This window comes from Epinephelus lanceolatus, chromosome 17 (assembly GCF_041903045.1).
Source record: "Epinephelus lanceolatus isolate andai-2023 chromosome 17, ASM4190304v1, whole genome shotgun sequence".
NCBI lineage: Eukaryota > Metazoa > Chordata > Actinopteri > Perciformes > Serranidae > Epinephelus > Epinephelus lanceolatus.
In genome coordinates this window covers 13,170,806-13,183,197 of record NC_135750.1, presented here as the reverse complement: position 1 = coordinate 13,183,197, position 12,392 = coordinate 13,170,806, and the positions used below count along the sequence as shown (strand labels likewise).

At 40.7% G+C, this 12,392-nt stretch overlaps 1 protein-coding gene across 3 annotated transcripts; it reads left to right on the top strand.

Moving 5' to 3' along the window:
- The first annotated feature begins 1,004 nt into the window (after positions 1–1,004).
- LOC117248163 (uncharacterized) lies at positions 1,005–12,197 on the top strand. Of its 3 annotated transcripts, XM_033612925.2 has the most exons (3): positions 1,005–1,131; positions 1,221–1,362; positions 9,292–12,197. In XM_033612925.2, the coding sequence occupies exon 3, from the start codon at positions 9,510–9,512 to the stop codon at positions 11,064–11,066; it is 1,557 nt and encodes a 518-aa protein (XP_033468816.2). In that variant the 5' UTR covers positions 1,005–1,131; positions 1,221–1,362; positions 9,292–9,509; the 3' UTR covers positions 11,067–12,197. The 3 variants fall into 3 exon arrangements, with proteins under 3 accessions (XP_033468816.2, XP_033468817.2, XP_078016859.1); XM_033612926.2 differs by lacking the exons at positions 1,005–1,131; positions 1,221–1,362 and adding an exon at positions 5,274–5,347; XM_078160733.1 differs by lacking the exons at positions 1,005–1,131; positions 1,221–1,362 and adding an exon at positions 5,723–6,413.
- The last annotated feature ends 195 nt before the right edge of the window (positions 12,198–12,392 follow it).

Here is a 12,392-nt window from a genome sequence, read left to right as displayed (position 1 = left end):
TATGTATGTATGAATGTTTGTATGTATGTATGAATGAATGTATGCATGCATATATGTATGTATTGTGTATGCATGCATGCATGCATGCAGTTGTGTGTATGTATGCAAGTATGAATGTATGCATGCATGCATGCATGTATGTGTGTATGTATGTATGTATCAATGTTTGTATATATTGATGTATGTATGCATGTTTGTATGTACAGTATGTATGTAGGTATGTATGTTTCCTTCATGCGTAATTGTATATTCTTGTATGTATAATGTATGTCGAATAAAAATGTTTTAAAAAATCTTGCTGTAATGGAAATCTAGTAACTTCAAGTTGTATTAACCTCATAAATATACTCTGATGAACATGAACTCATATTTCTGCAAGCTGCAACAGTAACGCAGTAATTAGTCCTCCTTTTGTGGGCGTGGCCTAGTTAGCATTATATGCCATATTGTGCCTTTACTGAAATTACAATGAACTGGAATAAGCTAGAGACATGAAATTTGACACCAAACTTGAAACTTTCTCATAATAATAATAATAATGATAATAATAACAATAATAATAATGATGATAATAATAACAATAATAATTTTTCAAAAATAACAAAAAAATATAATCAAATTTCTGCTGGTGGCTATATTTTATTTATTATTTTACACAGATGAACGTTTATGAATTTTGCTGTCTTGTATGGGTTTTTTATGTCTGCCTGCCCAGGAAAGACAGTTACAAATAAGTTACTCGTTAACTTGTGCACTGTCCCTGGAAAAATAATTATTTTAGAAGTTTTTTCTTCATTATTTTAAGACAGCAGCCTAAGTTATTATTCTGATACTAATTCATTATTTTGAGATATACGGCTAAGTTATTAGTTTGCAAATATTTCCCTTTTTTTTTGAGAAGTCATTATTTCGACAAATTTTCTCATTATAATTACTCACAGAATTGTTTTTTCATCACTGGGCTTCCATACTAAAGAGGTAAACTCCCACTCCAACCACCAATGGTGTGACGTCATCCCTCAGCAACTTCATCACTCAGAGACAGACTTTCTGCAGCCAAAAAGCCAAAAAGCAAACTGTTGGTCCACGAGGGATTAAAGTTCTACTCTATTGTCCTTTGACATGATGCAGGTATGTTTCAGTATGTGGCTTTAAAGAGTGTGGATGTAATTTTTAAACATAACAGAGATGACAATTTTACTCTGCTGTCATAAATGCAGATGTGGAATAAACCTGCTGTGACCGCAAGCCTGACCAGCTCTGGGAGATCCATTTAGACAGAGGACATCTCACGACTGGAAGATTAACTGTTTTCATGCCAGCAGAAACTTCAGTTTGTTTGAGCTCTCCTGCTTTTTTGGGGTAAGTTATCACAAAACAACTTTTCCTTCTCCACATACCTCAGTGTGATGTTCGATACGAAGTTTAACTGTTTGTTAACGTCAAATGAAACCTCTGTTGGACAGTAATTTTTAAAAATGAGTACAGAGTATAGCAATACATTGTAAAAAAACAAACAAACAAACAAAAAAACAATAATATAAGATGGTAAAATGGCAGTGTAACACCTCGAGTAATGATTCACATCAGTGCAGTTTGGTACCTTGACTCTCATGTAACCTTTTATTTATACCTAATTGCAGAACTGGTTTGAACCAGTCTGACTCAGCCTATTTCCTTCTCAAAAAATGAATTTGCGACGCCTGATTCTGACTGTAATGGAAACTGTTTTCATCCTGTTTTTGTCACACCTCTGCAGACTGCTCGCGCTCTGTTTAACCGTTTGACCTTCTTTGTAAATAATAAACTAAAAGAAAGACAATTTACCATACAACTTTAATTAAAAGCCCAGTCCCTTTTACTAGCCTGGTGTGGCTACACATTTTGACAATTTAACACCTGTCTCAATTAGACGCCTGGTCTGGCTCCCAAGCATTTTTCTAATAGATGTTTTTCGGACGTATAAAACCAGGTTGTTGGCGACCTTAAATAATGTGTCCATTTCTCGAATACCCTGTAAGAAATTCATGTTCCTTAAGTCCATAAGGGTCCTTAGAATCAAAAGGGGTTTTTAGGATAATTAATCCAAGTTGTGAGTGTTGTTTTCAGAGGATAAAGTGGTGGTGTGTCGGTACACTGTTCATGCTCTGAGCCAAAAATGTCAACTTCAGTGGTGATTACATTCATCAAACTTTCTAGTTTTATTCCAATCTATATTCTGAAGGTTTTCATCAAGGGGTTTATTCGTATATCATTCGTAGCCTGATTTAGAGAACATTTTATCCCTAAAAACATGGCAAAAATTGTTTTGTTTTTTTCATGGCTGTTGACAGTATTTTCGGAATTATGGAGTGATAAAAGAGATATAAAAATGTCCCCTGTAAAAATCTTTGACTCTGACATGACAACAAAATGAAACAACAATTTTGGCTTTATCCAATGATCCGATTTTTGTTCTGGAAATATACACAAGTTAAAACATATTTAATCAGATATTGAGTCATACAATTTCAGAAAACGCATGATAAAAAATGGCTTATTGCAAGTAACCGACTGGGGAAGTTTTATTTAGGTTCACCTGGGTGTCTGTCCTTAAGGTATGAATCAGTGGTGGATTAAGTATGGACATCATGGACATTTCCTCTGCATTCTCCCTGCATTCTTCTCTGCAAACTCTGTCAGTGCCTTACTCTGTGTTCAAGGACAGGACAAGATAAAATGTTCCCCTCCTCCCTCGATCAGCTCCTGCTCTTGACTCCTCAACCTTATAACCTCCTGCAAGTCACATTCGGATAACACACTGTTTAATTTATTTACAGCCCAAAAAGTCACTGCAGATGAAGTACAAGTTTGCAGTAATAGTATTGAGTGTAGCTGAAATATAGCCAGTGCTGCATGATGTCCAGTTTAGTGGACAGGTGATTAATTATAATTTATTCCCAACATGAAATCAATATTTGTATTACTTCTTAGATGTTACTTGATTGTTAATAAGTTGTATTTACTTGCAAGGGTTTCCTATTTCTGGTAGGATTGGTGATAAATTCCTGAGCTGTACGACATTTCTTGCTTTCCGTTGGCCATCTTGGTATTCAGAAATTTGTGTTGCACTTAAAACACCTGGCCAGTGGGTGGCAGTGCATGGCAACACGCACTAGGGTCCACAGTCATGGCTTATATGCAACTGTAGCATCAAAACATTCATACACAAGAAAATGGCTTTAAATAACCGCCCCCTGTAGTAACCACTATGTGTCAAGTCAAGCTGGACAAAAGTTGAACTAATTTTATAAAGTAATGTGTAAAAAAAAAAGTATCATTATGATTATAAAGTTTACTAAGAGCAAACGTAATGCCACTTTATGACATGTTTTTTGTGCAATCAATGAATACAGAAATGAAAGGACTCTTGGTACTGGAAGGTACCAAGACTGCCGAGCTGGCACAGATGGGTGGGGAAAATGAGAATGGTTTGATCAACAGATCAGCAAAATCTTAGCAAAACATCAGTTCATATTGCTTAAGGGTATGACCTAAAAAGTGCTGAACTTCTGGGAAAGGAGACAATGTTTTTGTCAAATGCATTTGTGTGGTGGCAAAATAACGATTCAATAAACAATTCAAAGAAAAGTCTTCACACGTCGGCTGTCTTTCTTGAGTTTTATTAAGCATTCGCGAATGGAGTCTCACACACAGTACAAACCGCATGAACAGTCAGTAAAAGTGAGCACTGCTAGATGTCCTCCAGCCCCCTATCTTTATAGTTACCCAAAACACATGCCCATCCATAGTCACAATACATGGCGCCAGAGACCCTGTTATTCTAAGCCCCAACATCTTTTGAGACTAACAAGGTCATCTCTTTGAAGGCCTCTTTGGAGGTTCACCTTTGGCCTGCTATTCATTAGGCCTCTGCTGTATATCTTACTACTGTCATATGAGGGATTACAGAACTTACAATCATTCGTAAGCTGCCTCGTAAAAGTAACTCATGCAGGACACGCTATAGGTGAAAGAAGGGTCAGATGCCCATAAATTGTCAGATACCCATAATTTTCCATCACATTCTTCCCTTTTTAGCATTCTCATGGTAAACCATGAGCATGGAAAATTCACATTAATCTTACTACCTTATGTCCTACGAGTACCGCCCGTACCAGCCAAACGCCGGTACCACCAGTCTCCAAACATAGGAGATGTAAAACTGGCAGAAGTCACAGGCCATAAGCATGGGCAAGCCAAACATCCCCCTCCCTGTTGACGCAGGAGAAGGTAAAAGACTTGACCATCTAGCTACACTAACTAATAAGGGAAAAACCTCTATATGATGAGGGCAAAAATCCCTTATACCACATTCTACGCTAAGGCAAAATAAGCATAAAAGAAACATGTCTTAAATGAGAATACACAAAGGTAGCAAAGCAATTAAGGGAACTCAGGGGACTGTCATGCAAATGAAACTGAATAATGAAATAATAATAAAAATGCAGCAGCAAAGGTGATCACGCCAATTGTAGCTATACCTTGTGTTTACCTATGATCTAATTTAGGGACTGTAAAGGAGGAGATTTGATGAGGAGGATAGAGAAAGAGGTATAAGAACTCAATGTTTTAGAGAAGCACAGATCCCCTGATCAACTGCTGGGGGACACTGCGTCACTCTGAACAAGAACTGGAGCTGAGCAGAGTTTTCCCACCTGAGAACGAGACCTTAATGAGCAGAGCTCTCTTGCTGATGCCATGGACTGAAACGGTTCCAAGCGTGTTGGAAATCGTCCTGCTGCAATGGAAAGCTACTGTATAACCTATAACTTTATGTGACCTCTGCTCTATTGCTATTTGTAAGTTGTTTACCAGAGGAATACTCCAGTAACTGCTGTGGTGGCAAAACAACTATTTAATAAACAGTTTAAAGAAAAAGTCTCACACATACAACCGCATGAACAGTCAGTCAGTGAGCGAGTGCCTAGATGTTCTTCAGCCATGCTATCTTTATAGTTCCTAAAACACATGCATGTCAAAATATATGGCACTCAGGTGGTTTGTGTAGTAAGCATCCCTAAGACCAGAGGTGGGTAGAGTAGCCAAATATTGTACTCAAGAGTACTGATACTTTAGAACAATATTACTCAAGTAAAAGTAAAAAGTAGTCATCCAAATAATTACTTGAGTAAAGTGCAACACACGCCGCCCCCCAACACACACTGGCAGCGGCACCGTCAACATGTATTTCCCACCCCAGCCCGCTAGGTGGCTGTACCTATACTAGTTGCCAACGGTTGCCAACTGCTAGTAACAGAAGAAGAAGAGGAAAAACTTTGAGGCAACAACAACTTGAATTTCACGGGTGAGTTTCTTATCCAAGTCGTCTTCTTAAAAATTTGAAACAACCGGAGTTGATCCTACGAGACGAGACGTACATAAAAGGCTTTTCTCGCAGCGCTGCCATGAGCGCCGGCCGCGCTGGAAATAGAGCAGTGGGCTGAAGCAGAGCGGCGCGGTGCGTCGGCCGGCGCCAGTGTGGGTTGGTTCATAGAATATAATGGAGGCGGGCGTTTTGACGCGCGGCGTACGGCGGCGGTGTGTGTTGCACTTAAGAGTAAAAGAGTATTTGGTGAAAAAACTACTCAAGTACTGAGTTAGCCTGGTTCCAGACCATAGACCCCGCCCACTCAACCGAGTAGGCTTCCATTACTGGTCTTGTAGTCTGGGGCCGTTAGTGGCCGTTTTGGTAAGGAAACGGAACCAGGGCGAGTGAGACAGGATCCGGAATTCGATGGATGTGCCTTTCCGTAAAAATAAAAGCACCAAGCTAATAAAAATGCGGTGAAACTTTTAATTTAAAGAATATAATTTACAAGAAAAGCCCCAAGCCATTAAGTTAATCGATTTTCGTACACCCCTCATCACCCCAAATCGATGGTGCGCCAGAATTTAAAGTTTTACTATGGTGAACACTTTTAGTTTGGTGAATTTGGTGAATACCGCATCCGCTCCCTAGACCGGAACCAGAATCCAGACAAAATTCAGAGTGAATAGACACCAGGCTACTGATCTGGCATACTTCAATGAATTTGCGATTTATCTCGTCCAAACGATGGACGGACCAGTGAACGCCGGGGTCTAGCGATTAGCCAATCAGCGCCACGCTGATGTCAAGCTGTACGCCGGTGGGTAACTGGTGAGGATAGCAACAATGGCGACCGCTACAGATCCTACAGACCACATTAACGATGCTATCGAGGTATTTCGCCACTACTCGCGTTAATGGAGGACCAAATTAAGGAAGCTGCTAAACTGGATTTAACGGCGATGCAGCTGGGCGTGCACGACGACGGAGACATTTTAAACAGGCAATGCTCGCTTGTTTTCGGCACCCCCGAGGCATGGCTACTAATGACGTCAGATTCTGGGTGAGTCATTGATCTCTACTGATTGGTTAGGGAAAAATCAAATTCCCTCCCCCTTGTAAATCGTCTAACAATGGAGGCAATGTTAGACTGAAGGTTCTGGGAGCTTCAGTCTGACACTCAGGCTAGTACTGAGTAACTGTTGAGTAACGTCTGATTTATTTGTAAAATAAGAACATGAGCGTAATCAATCAATCACAAATAAGAATCTGCAAATTCATGTATTTTAAACGATACCCCTTTAACTAAAATAAAAATAAATCAAATCTTTACAAACATAACATAAATCAAGGCTCAAGAAACACAAATATATTCTTATATATACTGTACATATATATATATATATATATATCTCGCGCTGCGAGAAAAGTGTACATATATATATATATATATATATATATATATATATATGTAATTATGTACTCAGAGGTGGGTAGAGTAGCCAAATATTGTACTCAAGTAAGAGTATTGTTGCTTTAAAACAATACAACTCAAGTAAAAGTAAAAAGTATTTTGCATTAAAACTATTCTGAAAAGTAAAATTTATCCAAAAAGTTACTCAAGTAAATGTAACTGAGTAAATGTAACTAGTTACAACCCACCTCTGCCTAAGACACAACATCTCTTGAGGCCCACAAGGACACATGATGTGGGAGCCTCCCTGGCTCTTAAGCCTTAACCTACGTCCATTAGGCCCCTGCTGTATCTCACACTGCTGTCACAGTAGGGGTTAAATGAGCAACACATATCATTAGGTGATGGTTAAATACCAGAATTTTCCATCACGCTGCCTACGTGACTGTTCTCTCCACAAGTTCTCATATAATCCAAAACCATATAGGGCTTGTTATGTTTTTTCTGTGTCTACATTGGAACTGGTTGCAGTTGGCTGCCGTTATTGCAGCTGTATACACTCCCTTTATCAGTTCCTTCCTGATTTACTTACAAATGATACTCTGCAGACTGCATGTCACTCTGCATGGTTGTCTGACCCTATGCGCAAAGCAATAAACGACTCAAAGACATCTCTGGTGTTTCAGACTCTTTATTTCAGATCTCATGTGTTAAAACTTCCACCACACTGTCCACATTAAATCCACTCAGCAAGCTGCTGTTTACCAATTTTAGAGACTTTTGGACTTTTTGCATTATTACTTGCAGCCTTGTTCTTCAGAATCCAAGCAGGTTGTGATGGAAAATTCTGGTATCTTACTTTTTTTTAACCTATAGCGTGCTCTGCATGTTTTTGTATAAGGTTACCTGCCATGATGTATGAGATTTATACGCTCAGTTAATGTGTATACACTCAGTTAACCCCTGTTGTGACAGCAGTGAGAGATACAGCTGAGGCCTAATGTAAACAGGTCAAAGGTGAGGCTCCCAGAGAGGTCTCCACGCCAAGTGTCCTTGTTAGTCTCAAGAGATGTTGTGTCTTAGGGATTTCAAACCACCTGAGCGTCACATATTTTGACTGTTGGTATGTGCATGTGTTATGGGAACTATAAAGATAGCAGGGCTAGAGGACATCAAGCACGTAACTGACTGACTGACTGTTCATGCGGTTTGAACTGTGTGTGATGCCATTCGCGAATGTTTAATAAAACTCAAGAAAGACAGTTGACGTGAGGACTTTTACTTTGACTTGTTTATTAAATAGCGATTTTGCCACCACAGAATCATGAGTAAAATAGCAATAGAGAAAAGGATGGGGAAAGAATTGGTTGTATCTGATTAATTGTGTTTGATTACATTTATTACATCTGATTGATATCAATGTGTTACTACTGTATACTTCTGCATAATTAAAATAAAGTAATACACTGTCTATGAAGACCATATCTATAATGCGTTATGAGGGCATTTATAGTGAATTATAATGCATTTATAATGCTCTATGACTGCACTCATAAACACACATAATGCTTCCTGTTGGACTATTTCGACAGTCATAAAACATTATAGATGTGACCTATAATGAATCATAGGTGTCTTATGGATGTTCTTGACTAGTTATAAACTAGAGGTTGACTGATGGGGCTTATGATGCGTTATGAATACTTAAACTCACCTATAAAACATCATGTAACCACCTGTTGTGAGCGAAGCTAGAAATTGATTTGCTTGTAGGCTATTAGCAAACAGTAAAGTAGCTAATGTTAGCTTACAATTAGGCTAATGGATGGATGGATGGATGGATGGATGGGGACAGTGGTTAGCTACCTAGCTATAGCATACTCCATACTCCCTGGGGATTTTGAGGGCTGCAGCAATGTCTGTCCACTTTTTTTTCTTTTTGAAGCTAACAATCTTGCAAATAGTGACTCTGCAAGATGCCCAGTTTTTGTAAAATTTTATTTTGGTGTCACAGTGGTGCGGTGGTTAGCATTGTTGCCTCACAGCAAGAGTGTTCCTGGTTCGAACCCAGGGTGGGGGAGCCCTTCTGTGTGGACATTGCATGTTCTCCCCATGTCAGCGTGGGTTTTCTCTGGGTACTCCAGCTTCCTCCCACAGTCCAAAGACATGCATTTTGGTAATTGGTGACTCTAAATTGTCCGTAGGTGTGAATGTGAGTGTGAATGACTGTCTCTATGTGTCAGCCCTGTGAGTCTGGTGAACTGTCCAGGGTGTACCCCGCCTCTCGCCCAATGTCAGCTGGGATAGGCTCCAGCCCCCCCGTGACCCTTAACATAATAAGCAGTCACGGAAAATGAATGAATGAATTTATTTTGTGACTAAAAACTCTCTGACTCATGACACATTGTCTGAAGATGTGAAAGGGTGTCAGTGTTAGTCTTTTAAACGTTTTTCAATGTATGCTAGTGAACGATAGACATTAATGTTGACTGCCTAACTCATTTTCCTCATTTCACTTCCTTCACAGGTCAAATCTGCTCCAGCTGGTGAAAGGATTTAACATCAGAAAGTCAACCTCCACTGAGGACGACCTGTAATCCACTCCCTGTGTGAGAGGAGACTGCTTGTGAGATCGCCAGAGGAGCGACTGTGTGAAACGGCATCCCACAGAGAGAGGGGATACAGTGTTAGAGACCACGAAAGACGTCTTTAGGTGAAGAGTGACATTCTGACTCACTGAACATAATGGGGAAAAGTAACAGCAAAGCTTTGGTTAAGAAGTCAGAGCTGATGGGATGTGAAAAAATTATGTATGAGAAATATGGTGAGTACACTTGTAGACAGCTTCCTTTGTGGGTAGAGAAATTTGGATTTCCAGAGAATGGTAGTTTTAGTGTATTTCAGATACAGAAACTCCAAGAGAATCTGGAAATGTATGAGAACAGAAAGGGGAAACACAAAATAGACTGGGTAGCATTGACGATGTGGAAAACTGAGACAGAGAGAAGACAGAGACGACAAAATCGTGGGAGGAGGCGCAAGAGGGAGTGTGGGAAAACAAATCCATGTCCTCAGCACTCACATGCACAGGAAGAACCGGATCATCTTCCTGCCTCAGCCGCACATCAGGAGCCTCAGATCCAACAGCCTGTTAACCCAGAGAGGGATGTCCAAGGACAGCTGGACGCAGCAGAGCACACCATGCCGGTCCCAAAGACCTCTCCATCTCCATTTCACGAGGCCACCATCCTCCCCTCTGCACGAGAAGTGCTTGTCCCTGTGGCTGGCAGGGACATGCAGACAGCCCAAGGCATCAAAATCACTGAGGTGCGTAATATGAGAGAATCCAGAGATGTGGTGACATATGGCTATGGAGCCAGGACACTGGACGAGATGCGAATAATCGCCAGTGAACTGCCAGATGTAGCCAGATCGCGAGAATCCAGATATGTGGTGACGTGTGGCGACGGAGCCTGGACACAGGACGAGATGCGCTTAATTGCCAGTGAACTTCCAAATGTCGCCAAACAAGGAGGGGCCGCTTTTGTTGCAGAGCTGCCGCAGGTGGTGCAGACATTCAAACCGAGTCTGAGAGAAATCAGAAGTCTCCTTCTCCACTGCATGGGACTGAAATGGGTGAAAGTAAAAGGAGACTGGCCAGACACTGACATGTGTTATGACTGGACTCCGGGCGCTGGATATCGCAGACATGTAGAGAACCTCTGCGAGAGAATCAAATCAACTTTCCCAGCCATCACGAGATGGGATTTGATAAATAACTGCAAACAACAGCATGGTGAAATGGTGTGCGACTATCTCGCCAGATTGACGAAAATCTTCGAGGAAAACAGCGGAATTACGCCACCAGCTGACCCACAAACTAATTCCCCATATGAAGAAGTACTGAAGGGCTTCTTCCTGTTTGGCATAGATAAGCAAATCATGGACCAGGTAAGCAAAAGTTGCTTTACCTACAGAACAGAACGCTTGTCATACATCCTAGCTCACGCCATCCATCATGAAAAACAGATGAGAATCTCAGAGGAAAAGAAACAGCAAGCTAGAGCTAAGCAGAGAGACAAGCTTGTGAAGGAATGGCTCCGATTTCTGCAAGAAGCAAACAAAGGGAGAGGCAGAGGGCGAGCGCTGAACAACCAATCACACAATGCTGGCCACTGGGGCGGCGGATGCTGGAATTGCGGGGACCCTAACCACTGGGCAAGACACTGTAACAGACCAAGGCAGCTGATGGGACCTTCTGGGTCCCTTCTCTATTTGGCTTACACTGAGAACGACGAGTGATGGGCAACAGAGGTGGAGGAGTTTTACACCACACACACACACACACACCAGTGGTGGTGGAAGTAAAGACCGACTCACCAGTGATGGCGCAGTAACACTTCTGGTAGATAACCGGCAAATGTTTTGAATTGCGAAGATGTTAAATCGGCAAACTTGTTTATTTCTGTTGTCATTTTCAGCTGTAAATGTAACATTTAAAGATGTAGATTTAAATTCAGTGGTCCGACATATCTGACCTTTCTGCTTATTATGCCTCAGCGCCTGCGATAGCCGCCTCCATCTGTCCATCCGTCCCATTCTTGTGAACATGATATCTCAAGAACGCCTCAAGGGAAATTCTTCAAATTCGGCTCAAACGTCCACTTGGAGTCAAGAATAAACTGATGAGAATGTGGTGGTCAAAGGTCACTGTGATCTCATCTGTCTCATTCTTGGGAATGCAATATCTGAAAAACACCTTGAGGGCTTTTTTTTTTTTTTTTTTTAAATTTGGCACAAATGTCCACTTGGACCCAACAATAAACTGGTTAGATTTTGGTGACATATATACCTTGTCATGCAGTCTGAGCAAATAGTAGTAAATAGTAATAGAACCGCACCAGAGCTCGTTTGTAACCGGACTGAGACCACCTCTTCAAGAAGGTCTTGGTCCGGTTGTTTTGGTGCGCACCTGAGTGTGACTGCTGTGTTGACACCTGCCCAAACGAACCACATTTAGGGGGCAAATGAACTTGAATTTGATTGAAACAAACAGGGCAGGTGTGAAAGCACCCTATGTTCATCGTTGAGTCCAAGTGGACATTTGTGCCAAATTTGAACAAGGATACAAGGACTCTTAAAACCCACTTACACAGTTTCAAGAAGACTCTGACGTTACCAGCGTTTGTTCTTAGGTTATAACAGAATCTACGCTCACTCACAGCACTCTTACACACTTCTTTTGCTTACACATTAGTACAGACAGCTGGGAGGCATATGAGACGAATCTATTTACAAAAGTTTGAAAGTAAAACTTTATTTCTTTGGTCTTTGTGTTCTGAGGGCATGAGCCCCATGTACACACAAATTACTGCAATAAAACTCTGAACAACTGCTTTTTCCTTTGTTAAATAAATTTTATTACAGAAATTTCTACAACAGATGACTTCTGTTTTTTTTTCTTTCTCTCTTTTGCTATCTTTCCATAGAAACTGTTGAAAAGGTGAGTGTCAGCCACGCAGCCTGATTAATGTAATGGGGTAAAAAAATAAAGTACAGTATTTCCCTCTGAGATGAGGTGGAGTATAAAGTATTGGGTGGCATGAAAAGAAGTAACTTAAATTTGTG

Bases quoted from the DNA above. Each gene is read 5' to 3' on its own strand.
- LOC117248163 (XM_033612925.2), top strand. From the start codon at position 9,510: ATGGGGAAAAGTAACAGCAAAGCTTTGGTTAAGAAGTCAGAGCTGATG.